This window comes from Hylaeus anthracinus, unplaced genomic scaffold, assembly GCF_026225885.1.
Source record: "Hylaeus anthracinus isolate JK02 unplaced genomic scaffold, UHH_iyHylAnth1.0_haploid 3, whole genome shotgun sequence".
NCBI classification, from domain to species: Eukaryota; Metazoa; Arthropoda; class Insecta; order Hymenoptera; family Colletidae; genus Hylaeus; species Hylaeus anthracinus.
Window position 1 is genome coordinate 16,679,480 of NW_026535284.1, and position 26,287 is coordinate 16,705,766.

At 39.1% G+C, this 26,287-nt stretch overlaps 6 protein-coding genes across 21 annotated transcripts in view; 2 read left to right on the forward strand and 4 right to left on the reverse strand.

The window, feature by feature from the left end:
- Positions 1 to 3: 3 nt before the first annotated feature.
- On the reverse strand, positions 4 to 4,089 carry LOC128893601 (dnaJ protein homolog 1-like). The gene is made up of 2 exons (XM_054154692.1): positions 3,901 to 4,089; positions 4 to 2,021 (listed from the first exon to the last, which is right to left on the reverse strand). The coding sequence occupies exon 2, from the start codon at positions 2,008 to 2,010 to the stop codon at positions 946 to 948; it is 1,065 nt and encodes a 354-aa protein (XP_054010667.1). The 5' UTR covers positions 2,011 to 2,021; positions 3,901 to 4,089; the 3' UTR covers positions 4 to 945.
- A 433-nt stretch (positions 4,090 to 4,522) lies between these two features.
- LOC128893597 (cysteine-rich protein 2-binding protein) lies at positions 4,523 to 7,472 on the reverse strand. 2 transcript variants are annotated; one of them, XM_054154670.1, is made up of 6 exons: positions 6,790 to 7,472; positions 6,543 to 6,691; positions 6,242 to 6,469; positions 5,756 to 6,172; positions 5,163 to 5,681; positions 4,523 to 5,027 (listed from the first exon to the last, which is right to left on the reverse strand). In XM_054154670.1, exons 1-6 carry the CDS (start codon positions 7,182 to 7,184, stop codon positions 4,672 to 4,674), a joined length of 2,064 nt encoding a protein of 687 aa, XP_054010645.1. In that variant the 5' UTR covers positions 7,185 to 7,472; the 3' UTR covers positions 4,523 to 4,671. The 2 variants fall into 2 exon arrangements, with proteins under 2 accessions (XP_054010645.1, XP_054010644.1); XM_054154669.1 differs by having other exon boundaries at positions 4,524 to 5,027; positions 5,163 to 5,684; positions 6,790 to 7,471.
- A 165-nt stretch (positions 7,473 to 7,637) lies between these two features.
- On the forward strand, positions 7,638 to 12,217 carry LOC128893594 (cilia- and flagella-associated protein 57). Its single transcript, XM_054154665.1, has 4 exons — positions 7,638 to 8,220; positions 8,303 to 9,803; positions 9,888 to 10,061; positions 10,448 to 12,217. The coding sequence occupies exons 1-4, from the start codon at positions 8,021 to 8,023 to the stop codon at positions 12,215 to 12,217; spliced, it is 3,645 nt and encodes a 1,214-aa protein (XP_054010640.1). The 5' UTR covers positions 7,638 to 8,020.
- A 79-nt stretch (positions 12,218 to 12,296) lies between these two features.
- On the reverse strand, positions 12,297 to 14,039 carry LOC128893602 (very-long-chain enoyl-CoA reductase). The gene is made up of 5 exons (XM_054154693.1): positions 13,889 to 14,039; positions 13,748 to 13,795; positions 13,105 to 13,415; positions 12,614 to 13,023; positions 12,297 to 12,538 (listed from the first exon to the last, which is right to left on the reverse strand). Exons 1-5 carry the CDS (start codon positions 13,898 to 13,900, stop codon positions 12,411 to 12,413), a joined length of 909 nt encoding a protein of 302 aa, XP_054010668.1. The 5' UTR covers positions 13,901 to 14,039; the 3' UTR covers positions 12,297 to 12,410.
- Positions 14,040 to 16,021: 1,982 nt separating this feature from the next.
- The window catches only part of LOC128893604 (mediator of RNA polymerase II transcription subunit 20), a 47,901-nt gene continuing 37,635 nt past the window's right edge, over positions 16,022 to 26,287 (reverse strand). The window contains exons 3-6 of one of the 3 annotated variants that reach the window (XM_054154696.1): positions 17,165 to 17,421; positions 16,555 to 16,665; positions 16,328 to 16,424; positions 16,022 to 16,040 (exon numbers count right to left, since the gene is read on the reverse strand). In XM_054154696.1, the coding sequence (XP_054010671.1) occupies positions 16,332 to 16,424; positions 16,555 to 16,665; positions 17,165 to 17,421 (461 nt within the window). In that variant the 3' untranslated portion in view covers positions 16,022 to 16,040; positions 16,328 to 16,331. Of the gene's footprint in view, positions 16,041 to 16,149; positions 16,425 to 16,554; positions 16,666 to 17,164; positions 17,422 to 26,287 lie in introns of those variants that run through there. The other 2 variants (XM_054154697.1, XM_054154695.1) reach the window with 2 other exon arrangements.
- The window catches only part of LOC128893598 (facilitated trehalose transporter Tret1-2 homolog), a 38,532-nt gene continuing 30,711 nt past the window's right edge, over positions 18,467 to 26,287 (forward strand). The window contains exons 1-3 of one of the 13 annotated variants that reach the window (XM_054154681.1): positions 18,467 to 19,670; positions 20,163 to 20,313; positions 23,803 to 24,404. In XM_054154681.1, coding sequence (XP_054010656.1) covers positions 24,381 to 24,404 — 24 coding nt within the window. In that variant the 5' untranslated portion in view covers positions 18,467 to 19,670; positions 20,163 to 20,313; positions 23,803 to 24,380. Of the gene's footprint in view, positions 20,314 to 22,375; positions 22,472 to 23,608; positions 24,405 to 26,287 lie in introns of those variants that run through there. The other 12 variants (XM_054154680.1, XM_054154672.1, XM_054154682.1 and 9 more) reach the window with 12 other exon arrangements.

Below are 26,287 nucleotides of genomic sequence, written 5' to 3' on the forward strand. Positions count from 1 at the left end.
TGGTGTAACTTAAATGTATCGATATTATTTTAGCGTACAAATAATTAACCAACCATTAAACTTAGGAAGACGCGTGACATAAGAAAACAATCAGCTCGATATTACAAATAATTACTTGTTTATACACGCACACACATGTCTGCGTTCGTGTGACAAAATGTGCCACTCATCGCTGTAAAAGTAGACAATAATAATAGAATTTACGAGTTCTTCTAAGCCAGTGTTACATATACATTTATATTTTTTGTAGAAATGAAATGAAAATACAAACGAGTTGCGATACATGGATGAGAAAGTAAGATAACGTTGAATAGATTCAAGTTGAAGATAACGATGGTGGCTTAATTTGTCGTGCGTTTTAACACAAAATTATCACTCGTTCATAATCAGGCATACACAATTTGTATACTACGCATATGACGACAAGCATACGCTCATTTACTCGTGATGCATACAGAATAATAGATACTTTGAATGTACATAATGAATAAAATAATAATGAAACCGCATTCGCAGAGTTGTACATCAACAGTCTCTTATCGTTAAATCGCATAACTTAATGTAATTCATTTAATCTTAGTCAGTATTTAGGATCGTTCTTCCCGCATGTAGAGGCAATGTACATTCTTATGTTGTACTAGAAAACCAACGCGTTTCTCCTCTTCCTTTTCCCGTTTCGTTTTAAATTACAACGAAATAAGATCTGCCAAAATTCAAATCAAAAAATTGATTTTTACATCCGACTAATGTGAAAATCACATTTTTCCTAACTATGAGATAAAATTATTATTTGCTTCGCCTCAACAATTATTATTCACAGCTCTCTAACCACGTATATTATGTACTAGAACGTACACGAGTGTTTACTCTCGTCAATTGGGACGATTAGAGGACTGTCGTTGCGATGACAATTATCCATAATATAGTATTGTTTCCTTTTCATGTTCAATTTGGCAGAGTATCGTATAGTATGTCCTTAGCACTTGGCGATAATGTTTCAGGGAATTTAATGTCGAATGAAACGAGAAGATCACCTTTCCTTGATGGTTCTTTTGGGAATGGTAAACCCTGACCTTGAATCCTCTTTACCAAATTGGGTTTAACGATTTCTTTCGTCAGATTTAACGTAATTTTTTCGCCGGTAAGCGTAGGAACTTCGATGACAGTACCACACAAAGCTTGCTTTAAACTCATCTTGCAAGTGTATCTTATATCGCTGCCTTCTCTTCTAAACAGAGGATGAGGCTTATCTCTGATGATGAAAACAATATCTGCTGGAACTTTTCCACGGCCTTGGTCTCCTTCCTTTTGGAAGGTGATCTTAGTACCAGCCTTCCACCCTGGTTTCACATTAATCGTAAGAACCTTGTCTTCTTTTCTTATACTGCCATCTGGTTGTACAACCTTCCTTGAGATTTTCATTTTCTTTGTACAGCCGCGCAGAATCTCCTCCAAAGTGATGCATAAATCATGCTCTATAGCAGGATCCTGAGCACGATCTTTGCCACTTCCTTTCGGAGAGGTGGCTCCAACAAAGTTGAACGAATGGGATCTAAAGGCGCCGCCTTGACCACCTTGACGCTGGGATCCCATTCCCAAACCAAGCGGATCGTCTATGTCCATGTCGTCGTTATGGAAACTGAACTCTCGGTCTCCTATTATAGGGCCAAATTCAAAGAAGGTTTGAAAGGGACTAGCGGTGCCAAAGAATTGAGCAAACGTTGCTTTTGGATCTCCATGGAAAGTGTACGTTGTACCAGATCCACCTCCTCCTGCCGATCCAGCTCCTCCTTTTAAACCTTCTTCTCCAAACTTGTCGTAGACTTCTCTCTTCTTAGAATCGGAAAGCACCTCATAAGCCTCCGCTATTTCCTTAAACTTTTCTTCCGCGCCAGCACTCCTGTTCTTGTCAGGGTGATATTTCAATGCCAGCTTTCTATACGCTTTCTTAATTTCATCGTCGGTGGCAGTTTTGTTTATGCCTAATATTTTATAGTAATCTTTCCCCATTGGTGACTAATCTGCAACAAATCACAGAAAACATCAATTTAATACACGGTATAGTAGAGAAACTTGAAACTTTTTATGGAACGAGTATATCGACGAGTGCTGTTGTCGAGTAAAGATTCGATTAATTTTCTGTCAGATATACATACGTATAAGACGTCTTGTTAATTGTTAATACTTTTCGTGAGAAAACTATTCGATTTTATTCGGAATTATATTGTACGTTACATCGCGATGTAATATCACATTACGTTATCGTTATTACAGCCAGGGTTCGATTGAAAATATCTACATCATAATAATAAGGAATTTGCCGATACGATAGAATATTTCTTGTAAAAAATTATTTAATTCGCCGAAGAAACGTTAGCAAATCAACGAAAACAATTATTTTCGTAAGTATTCCTCGTACATTTATATTTATTCTAGTGTTCGAAAAACTAAAACCTCTTGCAGTCCTGGGCCTCACCCAGGACTACACCAGCTCCACCTCTCAATTCGTGTCTGATTACGTGATTACGTGATTACGTGATTACAGGAGCATTTTTCAGTCCCCCGTTCTATATCGATGGTTTCGGATGGAAAACATCGTTTAACGCAAACCTGACCATAAAAGTACGGCTCTTTCAGAAGTTTCAAGTACGTCTTCGACGTCGTACAGCGTAAAGAACTCTCACTTTTTTTCTTTTTTTCTTTTTTTTTTGTATGTTGCACAGATTACCTTCACACGGATACGGAAGTATTTTTTATCTACATACAGAATTCAAACGTTATTTCGAATGGTTGGTTTTACTTTACATTCTATAATACTAATCGATCGAAATTTATTATCTTTGATGCAGAGAATTGCCAAAAGAGATCTAGCGTTTGCACCATAGATGGGCATGGAATTGTATTCGACCGGAAACATGTGAAATAAAAATTTGTGCAAGTTGTTTATTTTTTGTTTGTCAATTTTGCCCTTCGTTGGTTCTTATTCTCACAAATGATTCGTATGCTATTAAATGTTGAAACTTTGCGAGTGTTACCGCGAACGAGAATCGTGTTTGGCAAAAAGTTAGGTTCGTTAGAGACATCGAAATATACATGTAACGATAATCAAGGTACAGATGTAGTTATGGCTAGTGATGGAACTAATATCGAATCGTATCATCGATATTAAATATTAGAATATCGTTTTATATATCTAGCCGTTTTGATATTTACATGAAAATACTGATACATATCGATTTCACACAAGACATATTTGGTATTAATTGTTCGTACTAATATCGTGTATGATAACGAGCAAATACTGAAATTACTGTAAGTTGTGTGTGTTTATTAGTAAATTTAAATGAGATCGAATGTATGTTCGAGAAATGAAAAATTTCGATAGATTTTATCGAGTGCTTTGGTGTTGAATTGTTTGAATATTATTGATATGTATCGTATAAATCCCATCGCTACAGTAATAGCTACAAGTCTACCGAACGCGATAATGCCAATGATCTGCCATATTTTTTTTCCGCACATTCGCACATTCTCGAGGAAAGAGGTATGAATAACTCTGTAACGCACATCCACATACGTATCTCACTGATATCTATTTCTGGCAATGATGAGTGCGTATAAGCGACGAATGTGTCCGACTCGTATAGAGGCGTATAACGATATCGAGCAATGTAAAAATAAATTCATCCGTGTTCACAATGGCTGCACTCTGACTACACACCACCTTGAAAATTTCTCTCGTAAAATACGTATGAGCGAGGAACGTACGCGAAGAAACTCGTTGTAGCGAGTCGCCCATCGCCCATCGCCCATCGCTCATTTTCCCCCCTGTGTGAATATCTGACAGAATCAAAGTTCGTTCAGAGTTTATCACGTACACAATATTCATTCGATACTTACTGATGTTATTCTCGCGATTCCTTGACAAATCACTGATCCAATTGGCACTGAATTCACTGAGCTTTTCTTTTCAAATTCTACAAAGACTTATCAAAACGTTCGTTTCCGACAAACCAGTCGAAATAACATTTAACACTTCTCGTCACGTACTAAAGTGTCGCGCAAGCTGCGCAGTCCATATATACAAACTTTCCTTCTAGTGGCTTCCGGAACTTTCGAGAATGGGTACGACGGCAGTTTCGTAGCGCTTATTCGGTGACGTCAGTAACCCAACTCTTGATTATAGATCGAAAACACGATCAACCGCGCGCTATACAAACTGTCTAACGTTTCTACACCGATAAATAAATAAGTACTTTGGAATTATCGAGATATTATATATGCTCATGGCATTACTAATATTTTACTATTACACAGAGATAATGTGAATTTGATACAATCGATATTGAGATTTCGATTGAGATGTAAAAATGTCTAATGAAAATATTATTCTTGCTTGTTACAGCCTGAAGTCAGCCGAGTATAGTATAGGTATATGGTATATACCGGGTGAATTTTTCGCGTGCTTACGTATATTATATGTATATACACTTTGGCAAAAAATTCGAGGATTTTACTGAAATTACCAGACTACGTATAACGTAACGATGCTTTTCTCATCGAATTTATTTCTTATGAACTTATATGTACATACGTTACGGTTTATAATACATATCACATGTTTCACATATGTGTAACAAATATATTATATTATTAGAAGTTGATTCGAATTCATCTGCTCAATCGTAAAAACAATGCATGTCTGCATTCCCGTGAATTTGGAGGCATATACTTGTCGTAAAAATCTTGAACAAATTCCTCTACTTTGAAACCAAATTTCTGGTATAAAATTAATGCTGGATTAGTGGCCGAAACGTGTAACGTAACATCTTTGCCCATGCATGTTTGAATCAAGTGATAAAGCATAAACGTTCCTATGCCAGATTTACGCCACTCAGGCCTGGTTAAGAAAAATGAAATGTACGCTTCATTGTAACCAACATCAGGAACTAAAATTGCAAATCCTATGACTAATTTCTTGTACAAAACGACGCAGCTGAAGTCAGGATATTGTAGACATTCGGTTACTGAAATAATAAAACTCGATTATTTGTTTAGTTTTTGTTAAATATAAAGTTAAATCATTTATTACTTACTATATTATTATATGTTATATTATATTACGTAGTTTGTTACACATACGTAAATATATCTTTACTTACAATCAATACCAGGCCAAAAAAATTGACTACATAGACTATTAATCGCTGGAATGTGTTGTGGTCTGACATAAGAGTAATCGATTGGTGCCGTTGCCGGCAATTTCCACATTGGATTCAATTTATTCGCTTTGGTGCAAAGTTCTTCCATTACTCTTAGCCATAAAGGACGACACGAAGTATCTCTTCGTATAAACGGTTTCAAAAGTCTCTTCGTATATGGACTATGTACAGATGATGGTTCGTTATAACCTTGCAATCTTTGTTCGAATGAACTCAAGTCGTCGCCAAAAAATCTGTCCAATACCCTGCCAAATTCTTTTAAAGGTCTGTCAGGTATTTCTGCTTTACATCCATAATGATCAATATCCAGTAAGGGTAAACCATATTCCCGTTTTAATTTTCGTACAGTTAACTTTCTATAAAATCGTCTAATTTCAGGGGCTGCGGAATTCAGAGCAGATTTATTTATTTGTTGTAATAAATATGTTTCCTCTTGATGCGTCATACGTGGAACCTTTTCTACTGTGAAACAGAATTTTCAACATTCTTATATAAGCATAAATTGTCTAATGACCATGTGAACAAATGTTTACCAATAATATGATTTCTTTGCCAGGGCCATGGACGCCGTTTTATCACATTGAATAAAGAAGTAGGTGGTTGTTCCTGAATAGAACTCGGACTCTTGTTACTTCCTTCTCTGTGTTTGTCTTCTTCCTCGTTCTCGTTTTCTTCTTCTTCTTCATTTTCGTCTTCCTCCTCTTCTTCTTCTTCTTCATCTTCATCTTCATCTTCATCCTCTTCTTCTTCTGCCTTTATCCGATCTATGTTAATATTAGCGATAGTTTCAGGAGCAACATCTGTATTAGACGTCCAATCGGATGTAAAATCGTCCAGTAATTGGGAAAAATGAAAGCCATTTGTTTGATACTGGCAGTCCCTTATTAAATCGGATAAGGATGGTGTATCGCTTTGCTCGTTAAGTATCGTATTATCTTCGATTTCCATATCTGAAATTGTTAAATAATATAAATAAATTTTCCTTGTACTCTATTCGCATTGCGTACAGACGTACATACTACTTAATTCATCCTCCTCGAGCAAGAAATCTAATAACGTCTTGTTAGGTTGTACATAAGCTTCAGAATACGCGGAACATCCTTGAGTTTTTACGACGTCGTTTCCATTAATACAATCTTCGCCAACTGAAATCCTTGATTCCGACAGAGTTGGACTATGGTGCAATTGATTCGTTGATTTCACTTGGTTACCAACTTGTTTCTTACGATCCAAAATCATCTTTTCGTCTATGGAACATAAGTTACATACAGAATTATATTTTCTACAAGGATTCTATGAGACAGCTGTAAATATTATTACTTTTAGCAATGAGAACTTCAGGTGGATCGTTGTCTATCAACTTCCACCAACCAGACTCTCCTAATTCTGTTGTTCCTGATTTAAAAAAAATTCCACTATAATGAGAAAGAGTTCCCGATATGGTACCGATCCAGTTCTTTTTCCTTTTACTAAAAATGGAATGAGATAATAATTACATACGCATTTATATATTTCTTGGCAAACATATTTTTTATTCATATATATATATATATATACGTTAACTTACACAGTTTTCTTAAATAAGTAATCCCAATTACGATCAACAAACGTACTGATATCAGATTTCCAATGAAAATATCCCCTTTTACTAATACCGCTTGATTTTTCACGCAAGTTATACAAAGTCAATACAATAACGTTAAGCCAAGGCATTCTGTTACGAGCTACTGTTTCTCCATCGAAAGGACTACAATTATGACAATAAAATTCAAAGAATACATCTCCTACAAACGATACTGGAACAGTTCCTCTTTTTAAGCATTCTATATGAATTTTCTTTGAGCATCCGTTACAGCGTAATGCTGGTTTATTGTATGGATCGCTGAGACATTTACAGTTCTTGCAAACATCTGTCTCAAGAAAATCGACAGGTTTCTCTGCAATATTTTGGCTATCAACCATTTCTGACGTTGTTTGTTTACGTAATAAATTATGGAATTACTCCTATAATGTTCAAATGTGATTCCCTGAAGTTTAAGTTAAAACTATGTGAAAAAATTACATTACAAACATAGTTGTCCCAGACTGCCCACATTTATTCGATTGTTCATTGACTTTCTACAAAACAATTTAGGCACTTCATGTATTTATTATTTTAAATACAATTAAATAATAAGTATAGAAAATAATAAAATAGTTAGCCCTATGTGCGATTCGTGGACTGTCATGGACACGAAAACGGTATCGCCATCTAGCGTTCAAAAGGCCGAACTAATCTTCAAAATCTCATTAATATCTCATTTTCCTTATGATTAACTTGATAAAAATTAAATAGTGAGTGTAGAAAATAATAAAATAGTTAGCGCACGTGTGATTACGCCAATAATTAAATTTTAAAAAATAATTAATTTAATATTTGTTTGAGTCCTAGTAGCGCTATCGGTGGCAAAACGCCCAAGTTTGTCGAGAAATATTTCCAGTTTTTTACCGCTAGATGGCGCATCAATTTAAAATCTGGGGAAAAAGTTAAATACAAAAAAAAACATTACTTAAACTCAATTTAATAATGATTTTAAATGTGAATATTTCTAATGATATCATAATGATTACATCGATAAATTTATTTCCGGCAAGAAATTTGTTTAATGCAAGAAAGAGTTGTTGAAATATTTTTACAAACATTCAAATCAAAATTCCTGGTATTGATCATAGGTTATTGCTATGGAAATGTAAACAATGCGTGTCAACTTGAAAAAATATCTTATTCTTTAATTGAAAAGTAAAGAAGAATATTCGAGATGACTGTTACCTTGCAACCCAGAGTATTTTATGGTTTAAACACTAACATAATTTCAAATGCACATTATATTACCGATGCAGAAGTTTTATACCCCATTGGAAATGTAATAGTAATTCATAATATTCCACAACGTCGACAAAAATTAATACATCTGTCTGATAAAAATGAGATAAATATAATATCTGTTACACCTAACAAGTAAGTTGCAACGCAATGTCTATGCTTATTCTTTGTTATTATTCTTTTATGTGACAAATACATTTCTGTTTTTGTCACAAAGAAAGTATGTTGCAACATGCGAAGTTGGAGAGAAACCTACTATATCTATTTACGATCTTCAAACATTAAAAAGGAAGAAACTGCTTGGCATACCCTATGATGCTCCCAATGTAACTAAATTCACTTCTATATGCTTTAGTTTCGATAATAAATATTTAGCAGCGGTTACAGGATTACCGGATCAAACGATGCTTTACTATAGTTGGGAAAAAGGAAAAATGGAATCTGTTTATAAAGTAGGCAGTTCTCAAAATCCATTAGCTGTTACAGAATTGTTAGCCTGTAATCCATCGGATGCAGGAGTGGTTGCGATCGGAGGTCCACATACATTTAAATTTTTAACTCTTTCCGACACTGTATGGCGTCCTTACGGGTTCTCTAAAGCGGATAATATACTTGTATGTTCAATGACTTGGTTGAATTCAGACAGATTATTACTTGGAACTAAAGATGGTAGAATACTTTATTTAGAGAATGGTGACTTGAAAAATATGTACGATATGAACGGTACAATGTCTATGAATCTCAGAATTCGTGAAGAATATGTCATACCTGACAGTAGTTTGATAATGGATGTTAGACAGGATACCTTATGGGAAAATAATATCCGTTGTTTAAATGCATTTTCGAAAGGATTTGCATATGCATTTGGTCCAAGAACAATTGTGATCTTTGAAAAAGATGGTCAACATAAATATGTAAAGAGGAATATTTATATAATTCCATTGCAAGTATCAAAGGATGATAATCAAAATTTATATCGAGTCAATACCATAAACGTTAATGTAAGTTTGGATCGACTGTTAATTACAACTGGTTGGCCCCAATTGTTTTACGCAAGATTATGGGGTCCGGATCTAAATATAGATCCAGAACCACAGGAATTAAAAGTGATGGGTCAAGCCTTACATCACGGTCCTATAAGCAATCTTTCGATGTGTACGTGGAAATCGATATTTATGACCTGTGGAGAACTCGACTATAGCGTAAGACTGTGGGACTTTGAGACAGGAAATTTACTTTTACTTAAACAATACACAGAAGACATTTGTGGGATTTCTTTACATCCTACGGGTCTTTTTTGTTTAATTGGTTTCAGCGATAAATTACGTTTTATGAGCATATTAATAGACGATTTATTACCTATGGAAGAATTTCCTATAAGATGCTGCAAGACTGTAAAGTTTAGTCATGGTGGTCATTTATTTGCCGCTGTTAATGGAAATATCGTACAAATTTACACTACTGTCGGTTTTGTCAGCTATTTTATTTTGAAAGGGCACACTAGTAGAGTGAAGGCTTTATTATGGTCGCAAACCGACACAAAGTTACTAACATTAGGTACCGAGGGTGCTATATATCAATGGGACATGAGCACTGGTCGACGTTCCGCAGAGATAATTTTAAGAGGACTTAATATACACGATATTGCTTTATGCGCAGATGAATTGATTTCGTACTGCATTGTCAACGACAGTTTTATATACGAGATAAAGGATAATGTAATACTTTACTTAAGTCGAGTACCGTTTGTCCTACTTTGCATTACTAAAATATACAAAAATAATATAAAATGTCTGACTTAGGTAACTCGAGAGTATAGTTTTCCAGGAATAACCATGCACAGTATGGTATTAGGAAAAGAGGACCAAGCTCTATTTCTTGTTTGTATCGGAGGTACTATTTTGTCAGCAAAATGTCCACTTCAAGAGCCAGTATATTATACAGATTTCAAGATTCACTCAGTTGATATCACAAAGGTAGAAAGAAAAAAATGTGTTATTAGGATATTTCAGAGTATATTATATATTTTAGTTGCTTTGTTATTTGTACGTGTATTAATAGCAACTCGAGACGATTTCTGCTATATTAGGAAAGCATTTTACAGGTTCTTTAAAATGATTGTATTGATTCAAATAAACAAGACAATCAGCAAGCTTAGCTTAGCATGCTAAGCTTAGACCTTTTCTGTAATTCGAGTGGTAGGTGATTGAACAATTACGATGCGATTAAATTGATTATCACGTTCTTGTAGTTGTCAGGAAATTAATGAAACTATTACAAATGTTGCCCAATAAATTCTGGGAAATCCTAACAGAACCTATAAAAGTACAATAAACTTTACAATTTGTCTTTCTTCTTGTAGATCGCTCTTTCTTATAACGAACAATGTTTAGTATCTACCGGTATCGATGGTAGCTTATGTATTTGGAAAGTATATTATTCAGATGGAAAAGGGACAATAGGCAAAGAAGTAGCATATACAAACGAGGTGTTAATTAGTAAAGGTGACCTGGAAGAGAAGATACGAACAATTGAAGATTTAAATGTAAGGATGAGAGAATTGGAAACTGAACACGGGTACAAAATGCGTCAGGTGGAAGTTGTGCATAACGACAAAGTGCGAGATTTACACCAAGGATATTGCGAAGCCATCGAGGAACTGAGGGATAAGATAAGTAGATTGCAGGAAGATCATAAGGGCGAACTCAATTCGATAAATGCTGAAATTGTCACCCTGAAAGAAAATCACGAGGAAACGATGAAACTAGTGGAAATGAATTACGATGCGAAACTTATAACAGAATACGATAGATATTTAGCTTTGGAAAACAATATGAGCGGTATGCGACAAGATTATGAGAAACGGTTGCAAGAGTTAGAGAAATTCGGAGTGGATGAATTAGAAAAAATGATGACGAAATACGAGGCTCTTCTACATACGAAAAAATTGCAGCTGGAGGAAACTCAGGAGGAAATGACGCATCAAGCACGAGTTCACGAACAAATAACGACGCAAATAGAAGATGATGCCGACCAAGAATTACTGGAAATAAGAAGAAATTACGAAACACTGTTGCACGAGGAAAAAGAGTCGAACGTACGGTTGAAAGGAGAATCTGGAATGATGCGAAATAGGTACATAGCTAGCCAAAAAGAAGTAGAAGAGTTGAAGAGGCAAGTGCATCGTGTTCAAAGCGAGTACAGTTATTATCAAAAATCTATGCAAGAATTGGAGAAAGATAAGGAAGATTTGAAGAAGGAGATAGACGAGAGGGATGTTACGGTTCAAAAGAGGGAACGTCAAATATACGAGTTGAAACGTAAGAATCAAGAATTGGAAAAGTTCAAGTTCGTGTTGAATTATAAAATAAGGGAGTTGAAGAATCAAATAGAACCGCGAGATCAGGAGATCAGAGAGCTCAAGGAGAAGATTCAAGATATGGAAACGGAGCTTGTAAATCTCCATAAGACTAACGTCAGTTTAGAATTGCAGCTATACGAATTGAGAGAAAAATTGGCTGCTGCGAGACAAGAATATCAAAATGAAATGCATCGTAGTAGAAAGTGTGAAAAGCTTTTGAAAAGAATTCGAGTAGATTTGCTCGATGCCTCAGGGCTTGTGCAAGATCCACAAGCTTTGAAAACCACCACAACCAAGTTGTATCACATGTACAGTTCGAGTGAGGAATTCTTACGCAGTCGTAAAGCAGATCTAGACGCGCAATGCGAGTTCACGAAACAAAGGGATCATCTCGAAAGAACGATAGGTTCGCTAAAAAAACAAGTTTTTCAGGATACGTCTAGCGGTGACAAGGGCATAGATAAAACGGTAGACGAAAATATAACGTTGATCACAGAACTAAATGCACTAAGGGAGGAATTGAAAGATGCAAGGAAACACATATTACACTTGGAGGGTCTTGTAGGTTTGACTGCGAAAGATGTAGAGCCATCGGAAGCGAAGAAAAAGTTGGAAAACGCGTGTTACGGATACGAACAGTTGCAGAATAAATATAAAGTTCAAATGCAGGAGTGTCAAAATATAATAAACGCATTGAAGGATGACATGATGAAACTTGTAAGCAAATTACCCTGCGAAGAGTCGATGCACGAAGCTAAAGGAAACTTTTAAAGGCTCATACGTACATACATGTATCGTAGTAACGTAAGTTTGAAAGCTGAAAATGAAAGTAAAGTAGATGCGTGAAAAATACTGTAAAACTCGGATGGTAGTTTATTCAAAGAATAAAATTATTGGTAACAAAAAGAAATTGAGAAATACGATAGTATCGTATTTTTGCTAGTATCGTACTAGTTGGAGACATTTACAGAATAAATGGAAAAACAGCTTTCCGACATTTTGGATATTGGGAAAATTCCTTCTTATACGCTTTATGTTTTCCTAATGCCCAGAGAGTCATTTGATATGCACCCGCAAGAGTAAACACAGCAGCTGAAAGTACAATAATAATTTTATAATGTTATATTCGGTAATTTTTCTTAATAAATCATAGGAATAAATTCATACCTGGAAGACACAAAGTCATGATTGAGAACCCAATCCAACTACCAATTTCGTAGGTATAATTTGGACACGAGACAAAATTGAAGAGTGCGGTGAAAGGATTATTAGTGGCTACAGGTATTTTTCTTACTGTAGTTCCCGCTGGTCTTAGGCTCCTCAGAGCTAAATGAATGCTCAGGTTACCCAGTTCACAAAGCGTAAACATTGTTAGACCGATAGAAAAGTTAAGTTTGCTTGGCGCTGTATACAATGGATGGTTTATATGATATGCAACATACATAGCGAACAGCCAGTAGTACGAACAATTTTTAAAAAGGTTACGCAGTGGCATTGTCGCATGGCTAAACCGATGCACGAACAATGTTTCTAAGAGCCGTTTCGCGTAATGCACCGACCAACAAATAGCTGCCACACTGTAATCATATAAGATTAGAGAGTTTTAATCGGATGGCTGAATTATTTGGGCGAGAAAATGTCCATCTATGTATACTTACTGAACAACTGATTCGATCTTGGATGTCTCGACATTGCCATAAAAAATCCATGGGCGTTGATATATCCATAAATACAAGACCAATGGACCAGCATATTCCACAAGGAATACAGTTTTCCAACTGATTTGAGGCCCAAGGTCTTTGAAGTATAATTTTCCACCATCGAAAATGGATAAACTTGTTAAGGTATCCGAATCAGATAAAGGCTTTCCTTTAGGATCTAGCCGTAAGCTTTGTCTCTGAACATACGGTGCTTTCATTGTCTTGAATAATTCTTCTTTAATTTCTCTTATGGTGGTAGAAGGTTTTACCTTAAACGACATGTTACATTACACAAGAGTAACAATATTCGTATGTTTTAATTAATAATAAAAAAAGTATTAATTAAAAATGGAAATTAGGATCTATAAAGGTAGAAAAAGTTTGTCGTGGAATTTGGATAAAGGGAATCGTTATAATTTATTTAATGTTTGATTAAGGGTTTGCCACACTATCGCACATTGCATAAACTGTTAATCGTTAAAGTTCAACATTTACAAGATCCGTAAAAACGTATGTGTACATGGGGAATCAGTGGTAGAAATACGATGGAACACTTATTGCTTATTCTGTTGAACTTTGAGATTATTTGTTTGCTACTTACTGGTAAATTTGCCAGGTATTTCGATGACTTGGCGGTCAAGATTTGAATCTAAAATAAAAATGAAAGTACACGATCGAGTGAGTTGATTTTTCGATATAGTCATCAATGAAAATTTACTGTAAATGTTTAGTGCATAAATACCTCCATCGTCATTGGTAATTAACTCTTTTCTCGTAAGTCGAAGAGGACAACTATTTTTGCAAGTATCACGCTAGAAGTGCACTATAATACTGCGCGAGTGGTTACAGCGAGTGGTATAACGCAGCGCTGTAATCGTTCGATCGCACGACCCAACAAGTTTCTTCCACCAACCAATGAAATTCGTTTGTTTTTTAGATTTTAAAGCGACATCATCGAACTCGTACCAATGAAATCGTTATCGGATACACGCAAAGATGTACAATTTCGAACTTTGGACACTCATTAGACTTTATAAAGGTCCACGCTTCTATTTAACGATCACTCGGTCATACGGAATTTTTCCAGCACGTTATTCGGTTCACGTTATGTATATTCACGTAACCTTCCATTTAAATACATGTATAGTAAGATACTTGTAACATAATTTCTTATACTTTTTCTTTGTTTCGTTTAGTAAATAACGCATTCGTAAATTGAACAGCATATTCGGTAACAAAAATATTTCTCGCTATTTGCTTGTTTGTTTGTTTCGTCGTAATCTTGAAATTCAAGGTGACGAATTGTATTCAATTTAGTTGGAATTTTTTAATTTACAATTTACATACAATGTTCTAATAATGTAACAAAGCGTAAGTTAATGAAAATTGTAATAAAGAGAGTTGGTAAATGATTACAGGAGTCAATGGCATTAGTATGGGTATGAAACTGCCAGTTCATTCGTTTATAAATATTCACGATTTTGACACAAGTGCGTTTGGTACGCAATACCTCAGAAGACGAAAGACTAACCTAGACGTAATAGAAGAATCCGGTCATATTTGGATTTGAATAAAACCAACGATTGCGTTGAGAAACATCGAAAAAGGTATCGTACGGAAAAATCGTTGTCAGATTCGAATAATTTACAATATTTCTCTATACCTTTTTTTTTTTTTATTCTCTTACTATCGTTCGATTGGAATATTCGAAATGAAACTAGCTGGTTATTGCGAGCTCGCGAGTAGGGTTGTTCTTGCTCGCTTCCCATAGCCAGCTTTCACAGTGCATGATACAAAATGAGGTGTTCCGTTAAAAAAATCATGTTGACCTTGACGTGACTTTGACCGGTCCTTTGCAGGTGAAACGGACACGATCGTTGAATAGAATTTTTGAAACCCTAAAACATTTCTCTAAACCATTTTTCTCACAAATGTTCCATTTTCGAAATATTTGACTGTTTCTATACTTTTGGAGCACCCTGTATGTATATGTATACATATACATGTGTTATACATATGCATACAAATGTAATAATAGTAATATACATGTGTTATACATATGCATACAAATGTAATAATAGTAATATACGTATATATATTATTTCCGTTTAGTTATTCGTTCATAAATATTTATTCTCCCATCTAGATTGCGTTATTGAGTTAAGTTTTCTTAAAAAAACTAAAAAATTACTGGACCGAATTAGAGCAAAGTCTAATCAGCTTTAAGTTAGATCGATACACATTGATTGCATAATCGACCATTTTGATCTCGTTATTAGTTTTTTAGATAAGGTTAATGAAAAATTTGTTTACATACGCACGCACGCACGCACGCACGCACGCACGCATCCCTATAAATCGGGAAGTTAAAAATATTGTGTGTTGAAATCTGAATTTCAAGTACAGTAAGAGCCCGCTTATGATGAAAAATTGATTGATATTTTTATCGTTTAACGTGGGTCTCCATATGCAGCAATCATATTTGTAACATATTGGAAATTGTATTATTGTATGTATTGTTAATTCTATCAAGTTTAGAACATATTTTATAATGGTTAACATTGTTTGTAACTATTGGTTACAATAACAAATGAAAAGTATGAAATGATAAAGCAAGTGACGCGATACGTTGACACGAATTTGGAAGATTTCGACGAAAGAGTTTGACAAATAATTTCCAGAGCATAAGAAACAGTTGTTGTTGGTATTCGATTCGAGATGTATCTCTGTCGCTGTGGCTGCCTTTTGTACGATTGAAACTTGAAACGAAAGCGAAAGGGGTCTGGTGTTTAGCGTTTCACGCGCCGCAGTTGGCCACTCCCAGAACATTAATACGAGCGTATTTACCATAGGAGATGGAGGGCTATTCCCGACAGGATTGGTCGGTAAGGCTGCTAAAAAAAAAAGTTTTCGGTACTTTTTCTTATAGATGTCACTATAGACGACGATCGTTACTGTTACCGTGCGGGTGGTAATTTGTTTAAATAGTTGGTCGATACTTAACTAGCGAAACTTGTTTTTTGAAAGCATTAACAATTATTATCATTATATATAATTTCAATGACGTATCGTGTAATAAAGAAAATGGATCATTAGGAAGAAATGTATCTTTTTCTATAAATTTTATTGGAGAAAAGTTAATGGGAATTTGATCGATCCCAGTGACAATAGTAGGATTTACCAAGCTAAATGACACCCGTGGCTTTTCTGTATTGACCAAAGTGTTCCAAATATTGTTGTATAGTATCCATGGGTTGATAAATATCGTTCATTCGGTTCTGCAATAATAAAAAACGCATACTATAAGCGTAGTTTTGGTTTACCTTTGACTCGTTGGTATGGTTTAAACTTTGAACGCAACAGTAAATTTTCTGTAATTCGGTTCTCGACGATAACGATTTATATCACCTGCAAATATTGCGGGGCTTGATTCGAAACTATAGGCCCGAGAAATCCTTGCAAAAATTCACGCATCAATTCCCACGCACTTCCCGGAACGACGCAGGGTCTGTATTCCACCTATACAAGAAAAAATTGCATCGAAACAAAATTGATCGAATCGTAACCGGAAGATGACGTTTTGTTGCGATATGAAGTGGTGGGATCGGAAAGGTGTAAAAGTAATGACTTTTTTTTTCCTAAAATGTATTATAGGTTATTTTGAGAATTATGGGCATGGTCGTAAAGTGATTGTAACGCTGTATCATGTCAACTTGGTTTGCCTTCGATAATGCAATCGTCGGCGTCCGCGTCCGCGTCGCGTCGCGTCGCGTCGGAAGCGAAAGTTGTATAACTTTGGTCAGAGTTGGATAGAGCAGATAGAACGTCTTTTCGACGTTCGGGCAGGATGATCTCGATCTGCGATCACGTCGAAAGGAGCAGGTCGATTGGTCGATACTTGTTTTGGGTGGTGTTGTTCGCGACTCGGACGCAACGCCAATTTTCGTTTGACGTTGCGCAGCATTGGGAAAATTGAATGTAGTCGCGGGGGTATAGCGTCGGGGTGAATTTAACCGACCTCGACGAGTACGCCTTTGAAATTTTGATTGATCGTGACACTGCCAAGTTTCACGCAAAAGTCGCCAATCTCGAATCGTGGTCCCTTGGACTCCATCTTCTGCATCTTGTTTGTGTAGATGCTAGATATCTTGTACATCAAAAGATCGAATAGACCATCGGCGATCAACGGCACCACCTTGTTGCCTGACTCGAGGATGGCGAACACCGATGCAGGTTGCTCGGAATTGTGAAGAACGTGCAAGGTTCTCTGTACGCCTAGAAAAATAAATAATAGCGATTAGAGGTGGGATGGTCCGAAATGAAATGAAATGAAATGAAATGAAATGAAATGAAATGAAATGAAATGAAGTGAAATGAAATGAAATGAAATGGTTACTTAAATCTCCAATGGGGGGATTTGTTAGTCGAGAAGCACGTTTTCGTCGTTGATACAAGGATAAACGCATCGCACGTACTCTGATTTGTGACCTATTTTCCCTCGAAATTTGTCGAAAACAATGCGAATACTCGGTACGCGATTCAGAATTAACGAATAGGCTGATTAGAAGCGTCCTGTCCGCTTCCCCCGAGCCTCACCGTTCCCTCGAATCCCCGGTTTCCGGGGTGATTCGCACCAGTGCTCGTATACGGCCGTATGACGCGCCGCATGCCGCATGCCGCATGTCGCATTCCGCATCGTCTGCATCGCGCGTATGCACCGCTATACGGATGCACAGGCGCCGCATGAACCGCAAACGTGATCCGACAACCCCTTGCATCCGTAAGGATTATCGAGTAATACTAATAACATCTTATCGGTGCGACGCGATACGACGCGACATGGACGCAATGGAACGCAACGATACCGAAATAAATACATGGACGTACGGTTAATTTAACATCGTGTCGCTTTGCACGGAGGGAGTTTTACTCGCGGTACATGTGTAGATATCGATTAGAAAGAGAAGGATTCGTTTCGTACGGTGAATTTCTCGTGTCTCTCGCGTCTTTATATCTGTCGGAAGTAACTATGATTCTGAAAAGGTGATGGTATGCATACGAGTAGCTGTATTATATGTAGTATCCGAGATCAATCCCCGAGAAATCATGGCTAAGTAAGTGGCCAGCTCCTCGTAGTTCCCGCTGCGAGTATCCCTTCAGGGAGGAAAAGCCAAGAATCAGCTCTGAATCATCGTAGAGAATACACAAAAGAAAACGTTCTTACGATCCATGCGATCACACTTGAATCAAAGTTTTGCCGCGCAGCGCGAACCTCTCTCTCTCTCTCTCTCTCTCTCTTCTTAAACATTTCGTCCCCTTTGGTTATACCGCGTAAGGGTGAGAGCTCGAATAGTTTCCTAAACTATCGACTTTGATAATAATGTTAGGGCTTAAGGAACAAGTAAAAGAGTGTCAGTGATCGATAAAGAGCTCGGCTCGCGCGTACCATTCCGCCTTTTAATTTCATGTCTAGGTTAGGTGCTGCGTCGCTTCAAGATTAATAGAAAAAAAGGTAAAGGAATAATAAAGGTACATAGGATCGTTCGTTCTGGATTACGGAATTTGTTCGGTGGTAGAGCATCTTTTCTCGTTGACGATAACGGTCGGGACTAGAATCATCTGCGCGCCGCGCACCCCTTGTTGTCCGTTCTCTCCCCTCGACCGAGCCCTGATTCCATTGTATTTTGTATCCTTTTTCGACTCGGACTTGAAAACGAAAAAACCTCGGACCAAGAGCCAGGGACGCAATTATCCTGCATTCAGACTGCGACCGATAGCTTCGATCCTTTTTTCGGGGGGGGGGATTCTTGTGTCCTGGATGGGCGGCGATGTTCTATCGTGGAGTTTAACTCGCTATGCTTTTCTACCAGAGATTCAATGATATTGCTCGATCGAATAGAGTACATATTCTCTTCTCGTTAACACAGCCACTTTAAAAGCGTATTTGTTTGTAATTTGTTGGTCGTTATGTACGCGTACGCACTAGGCATACGCATGCCCGTGAACGATAAACGAGGCTCGAATGAAAGTACAGAAAATTAGCAATTGGCAATTTCGAATTGGGCATGTCGAAAGTGCAGCGTTCCTCGCGGCGCGGGGGTTTGGCCGACATCGACGCCGACGGGCCGATCTCGGGACGGGGCGAGCGTTGCGCAGGGGGTTTCCGTGCGCGATGCCACAGCCAACCGACTGGTAGTATCCAGGGGGCTGTTTTCTCCCTCTCAGTTGGCCGCGATTCAGCGCCGGGTGTATGTCCCGTTCGTCGCGGGCTAGAGCGACGCGACGCGACGCGACGCGACGCGACGTCGACGCGACGCGACGCCGACGCGAGAAACACGAGAGTCGTGTTCCGTTGTTGTCTTTCCCGATTAATCGCGTTACGCTAGAAACGCTCGAGTCTTGCATTTTTCGTCATCTCGAGTTGGATTAATCGAGTGTCGAATGAAAAGGTGCCAGAAGTCTGAAAAGAGGCCAGCCGAACAAAGCGGAAAAGGACGAGAATCGAAGGAAAACGGGATCGAGAGGTCTTATTTTGAACCGTCAAACTATCAACGCGTTTTACGCAGAATCATCTGTTCGAATTGAATCGGTTCAACGTTTGCACGTGAACGAGTTATCAGGGATGATCGGATGTTGACAACGTTGGACAGAGTTCGTTTCTACGAGTATTCGTTTAATCGATCGAAATAAATAACGTTGCCGTTTCCGCGTCGTGACCGAGCGAACCGAGTTTCCGAGTGGCGGTGGCTGAAAGATTGATTGCGTTAAAGAGGAACTGGTGCACGATCGCTTTACCCGTTCTCGTTCCCGTTCCCGTTCCCGTTCCCGTTCCCGTTCCGATCGAGCTGCGTTTCGGGGGCGTCGAACTAGCTAGTGTTTCCAGCCAGCGAATCAATTTCTACGTGACCAATCGACCCGCACGGAATACGCCATCGCCAGTCGGGACGATTGTAATTAACATCTCTCGATCCCTTTTCCAAAATTTGCCTTTTAAGAGTTTGCCGAACGAATAACAGGCATCAGGATTTTCCAGGGATAACGACCACCTCCGGTCGTATAAAAAATAATCGATAAATACCAGGTTCCTTTCCACTCTGTCAGCTTCGAGTTGAACTTGTTCTCGACGAAAGCTTCTCTAGTCTCGACCGAGTCGCAAGATAAAAGTCGGTTGGTTTTAACAGAGAAACAACTCGGTAGTCGGTAGTCGGTAGTCGGTAGTCGGTAGTCGTCGAGAAAGACGACGAGTACTCGTCTCGCACTCGTCTAGGTGCGTAGAATAAGTCTCCAGGGACTGAGAGTATAGAACGATCGATTCCAACTTGGAGGATAATTGCTAAAGCCACTGCACCAGTCGCTTCCTAGGCTGAACGGCTGGCTGGTTCTCGGTGGTAATGCATCGTGAAAGGGTGGCTGCGTACTCCAAGATTGTGCCCGATCGCGTCTCGAGTATGAAAGGCACGCGTTACTCTTGAGCGAACCGGGTCGTTCGTGTTCCTTTTCAGCTGCTCTGCAATTAATAACGACGACTTTCGATGACACGGTGTTCTCGAGTGACCTGGATAAGTGTCCGATCCCGATCCCGATTGATAGTCGATTCGAACCGGAAATTAGCTTTCAAGAAAATTATCGAGGATATTTCCTAGGGCCGAGACGATGCTCCGGAAAGGCAAGAACCTAAATGGGGTAGCATGGAATCGCGAAAAAGGCCCGATAGATTTCCAAACAGTTGCGAATGCTTGTATTTTTAAAAAAAGTTTGAAAAGTCAATTTACATGGCACACACTACAGTGTTAGTAGCAACTAATTGTATCCGATTACGTATGATATAATCGTCGGATATAAGCATCGTTTGGCTGTAGCCGTCTGCGTCTCCGGCACACCTCTGGCTGCTCTCGAGGTATCGACACGGAGTTTCCAGTCTGCCGCTGACAGTTAAATTGTTTAACGATTACGTGCAGTGACGAATGACTATCATTGGTTGGACTATTAATCGGAGATTTGATCGACTATTCGATTACCTGCTCGAACAGGTTCTATCGCCGCGCCGTTACTCGGCCGATTTGCTTTTTTACGAGTTTACAAATGCTTGCCAGGGCACTCGTCTTAAAACTGATCGCGTGAGCACGTGGTAGATAGTAATTTAAGAGCGGAGAAACCTTTACGAATATTCTCGATGTAGCTGTAGCTGTTGGAATTTCGAGTACAATTAAAACGGTGATTTCTCCTTTGATTCTCCTTCCAATTGGCTAGGTCCCCAAAGAAAACGTAATTCGAACTCTCTGGATTATCCTAGTACATATCGCGTTTTGCGTGAACGCATTTTCATCGGTGCGGCCGGAGCTGGGACCTCCCATCGGTCTCGACCACAAAATTCCTAGCAGCGAACAATAATTTAAATTAATCGCCGACGCAGATACAACTGATTTAATGCGCGGCTTAATCTGCCTGCTGACACGTTCAGCGTGCGACTCGCGATGAGTTACGGCAATTCACGTGCAAGACAAGATCCATTTACAACGGAGACATTTACGGATTAGCCGAGTACATAGGGTGCCCTCCGTACCTCTGTCTTGGTGCGACGACGAGTGAATTTCCGGATCGACATTACAAAAAACACGCCTTGTTTTCGACAGATTCACACGACGAACCTCGTGTCGAATCGATGCCTATTGACCGTTTTCTTATGCAAACTTTACTTATGGGTATGGGTTAGCTAAATATATTATTGTATATTAGATACGGCACCATTTACGCACGATCACGATATTCTAATGAAATAAATACCACGCTACCCGTGATACCTGCTCGTTCGTATTTTCGCTGAAAAATAACTTAATAATTTTCCGTGCATCAAAATGGTCGACTAATCCGTCGGTAATTATGGTAAATGGGATCGCATCGATGATGCGTCGCGTCGACTCGCGTCGATTGAATTATCACCGTCTGCCAGAAACAGTGCCGGACTTGGTGACCCGATATCGCACCAGAACCTTTCGATATTGGCAGCAGCACTTCGGCCTCTCAGGAACGAAGAACAATAGGAGCACACCGGCGTGTGTGCCGACCGCTATCTGCACCTACCTCTGTCCCGTTTTGCTTTCGCTCAACTTTCCGTCGAGTTTCACCCTCGATCGTCGGGGCCATGTCGTTTTGCGCCGCATCCTCGACGTATTTCGATACACACGTCACCCACGAGATCCCAGACCTTCGTCCTCTGCAAAACGATTGCATCGCGCGTGAAAATAGCCGAGCTACCCTCCCGCTTTGCGTTTTTTTCTCGGCGATGCTTTTCGATGCTACTCGATACACAGTTTTAAAAGCAGTGGTAAGGATAGCAAAGATCGACTCGTAGAATGATCAGAAAACTCGAAAATCGACGAATGTCTACCGAATTTAGATTCTCCTTTGTCCCGCTTCATCCGAGACAATTTTCAAAGCACCCGGTACGTGGTCGAGGCTGGTTAGTCGAAAGATTCGTACGAAAGAAAATGTTATTAAGCGGCCTGGGGGGTGGACTGGAGGAGGGAGATTTTTGCACGCATAGCCAGCCACGGTGACGTTCGCGTCGTCGCCGCCGCTAATGGACCGCGAGTATTTTACAGGCGAGGCTAAAAGCTCCGAGCCATAAAAGTGACGTTTCGTGTACAGGCTATTTATTCGCGCGCAACGCGAGCTGCTACGAGCGTTATTTTTCGCGCCACGGTAACGATAACCACGCCAAGAGGAGTCGCGATTTTCATTTCGATCGAGTCGCGAAATGTTCTGAATCGAGAATGACACGCAATCGGAATCGCAATCGCAATCGCAATCGCAATCGCAATCGCAATCGCAATCGAATCCCGAGCGGTACTTGACGTTACGTTTACGTTACAGAAAAGAGGTTAATAGGTTAATAAAATAGAGATTGTTCTTATAGTTTGAGATAGATCCATCAAGTACTATAAGAAAAGGAGTTTAGATTTTTTTTTATCACGGAATCTATTTAAGAAAAGTTTCGCGTAGGTACTTGACGCGTAAACTCTAGCTCGCAACACTTTGGCGTACGAGATTGGCGCACGTAGAACCATCGATCCTTTCATATGCTAAATTCTTAACAACTCTAATTGCCTCTGTTTGCGCGCAATCGTATGTACCCGATAGCCGATATCCGATAACCGATTACCGATTACCGATTACCGATTACCGATTACCGATTACCGATTACCGATTCGACACGTTCGTAGAGCGCTATAAGCCAACTTGTGCTTTCGTAATTAGGTGCGTATGCTACTTCTCCACCGACTAGCGATGACCATTTCAAAATAATCGTGAATTAGCATTTATCGGTTCTCGAGACGCGGCCTTTGAACAACTCGTCCCGTCCGGTATACACCGCGACCAACAGATCTTTCTTCGCAAACTTGTTTACAACCTGTCGATAATGCGTGCTTTTTTAAATTTCTCTTCATTTATTCTCCTTTAGAATATAAGAATAAAGCGCTTGTCCAATCTACTTGGTTCTAACAGCTAACAGCTTTACCCTAGGACTCGTTAAAATCTCGTAATTTTGCTGAAAGTCTAGCTAGAATCGGTCGCCTCGCGATTTCACGAGATAGAGATCGAGCTACCGGCTACGGTCGAAAGTTTAATCGATGGATACGCTGCTTCTCGCAGGAGAATCTCTTCAAAGATCCAAGAAGAAAATCAGAGGTGAAGCATGAGGACGTCGACGGGAACATAGTCGGGTCATAGTTGATAATCCGTTTGACGCGACGACTACTAGAAAAGAAATCGACGATAACGAGGAGAGATCTAAGATTCGCTACGGTAATCTTGACAATAATCAAGTAAGACTGACGCGAGCGAAACGATTAATCGCGACAAGTAGAAAAATAAGAAAGAAAAGAAAAGAGGAGAGGAGAGAGCAAACGATCGATTCGAAAAATGGTATATTTTCGTGTCTCGTTTTTTCGCCAAAAAACCTAACCTCGAACGCGATGGGTCGCAAAAGGTGATTAATAGAAGCTCGGAGAGCCCAGGGATTGACTTTGACTGCAATTTCGAGGAAAAAGAAATATATAGGTGTATATACATATACGTATACATATACATATACATATACATATACATATACATATGCATATACAATAGATGTACAATACATGTTCGAGTGCCTCTGAGAAGATTACCGCGCGCTACTGCGACACTTTTTGTCCGAGAAAGGGTGGCGTGGCTGAATCCAGAGAGACGAAGAGATGTCACTGAATCACAGATATTACGTGAGTATCAGGCATGCTAGCCTTCACAGCTTTTAAACTTTCCGAGAGAAGATCAAGTTGGATGTTTTATTTTCCCATTTAGAACGTAGTCTAGTCATCGGTTCAAACTGCTTACATTAAATTACCAATACGTATGTTTAGTTTTATTATATGTTTATACATATAATACAAAGTTAATGCATCAGAGGGTTAGCTTACGATTTCAAATGCATCGATGAACGAAAAAACATGAACGTTACATAGTTCCTTTTCCATAAGTATATGTAGTATTTGTTTCCGCGATAGCGCAACATCTCGCTTAACATGTTTTCCGATAGGAACCTTGTTATATTCCCTTTATTTTTCGCAAGTGGAACTTTTCAGTCTTAAGAGTCCAGAACGAGTTGCCGTGACGAATAAACGAAAACGGTCAGACCTAACCGATGCAAAAGTCGGTTACTGGGTTGAAATCTGAAATCGTTTCGAAGCCAAAAGACACGGTTACGTCGCGTCGCATCCGGACTTTGAAAAGTAGGAAACCTAGACAAAGTTTCGCGTTTCGAGCACTGCTCGAGGAGAGGTACGCTATCGTCGTTACATTTCATGCCAATACACAGAGTACACGTTAGCCCTCAGGGGCCGTAGTTGTGTTTGATCGTAGCTGCGGTACGGGTTTAGCGATCCCGAGGTACCCGAGCTAGTTAGTAACGCTATTTCCTATTATAGCAAGCGAGTGAGAAATTTGGCATAGACTCGAAATTCTTTACAATCTCTCCTCCAATCAATTAATTTTCATTTCTAATCGCGAGAGCCAAATATTTACGATTTTCACCGGTGCGTTTTACCGCGATCTCAAGGAATTCGTACGCGTCATCGTTCAGCCGTTACATGGAAATACCCTTAACGAGATTTTTCAGTTGTACGGTGATTGTTTAACGGGGAGCGTTTCGTATATAGGAACGAATGGCAGATCACCGAGCGGTGGGGTAACAAAGTTCAAATAAAACCGTGCCAAGCAGATCCGATAATCTCGACTCTCGACATTTCTCGGCCGAGTCTCGATTGTTTATCGAGATTAATCGATGGTCGTCGCGGTACAGGAGAAAAAGAAGCAAAACGAATCTCTCTCTTCCTCTGCGTAAATCCGCAGCGGATATAGCATAGCACCGCGTCCTGAAACCGGAGGGGGATGATCGCGAGCGAAGAGGGGGATGGTTGGGCTCGCACTGCCAAAACCCGCGACCTAGATACCGATCGACCCACCGACACACATTAGACGGGCTGGGTGCAGAACGCTCCGAGAAAGAGACGGACGGACAACTCGCCTCTTTGCACCGCGTATGCTGCGTTAACAACTCTCTCTATGTATATCACTCTCGATTTTCTTTAAACAGTTTCCTCTTTCTTCTCTATTTACATTTCTTTCTTGATTTATCGTTAATCGTTAATCGTTAATCGTTTATCATTTATCGTTCATCGTTTTGCGACTTTTAAGTTCTCGACAATTTGTTCTCGAGGAACAAAATACCGTCTTCAAGGGTGAAAAATGCTAATATGTACTTGCATACTTTCTCCGACTCTAATTATTTCATATAAATATCAGGTATAAGTGGTATTTTCTCAAGTAAACAAGAAAAAAGTGTCCTTTTCCTTGAAGTTTTTCATTGAAAAAGTCAAGAGTGTAGCATTCGTCGAACCGGTTTACATTGCGCGTGCGTTGTCGTGTAAGCGGCTGTGTATTCGCGTTGAATACGCGTGAATCTCGACGCGATGCGTGACGCGACAGCCGATGCCCAATGCCCGATGCCCGATAGCCGATCCTAGACAGCAGAGCCACGAGTTAGTTCCGCCTCGATGCGTCCGCAGCCGCACTTGGCGTACAGAGTGCACTTAAAGCGGAGCTG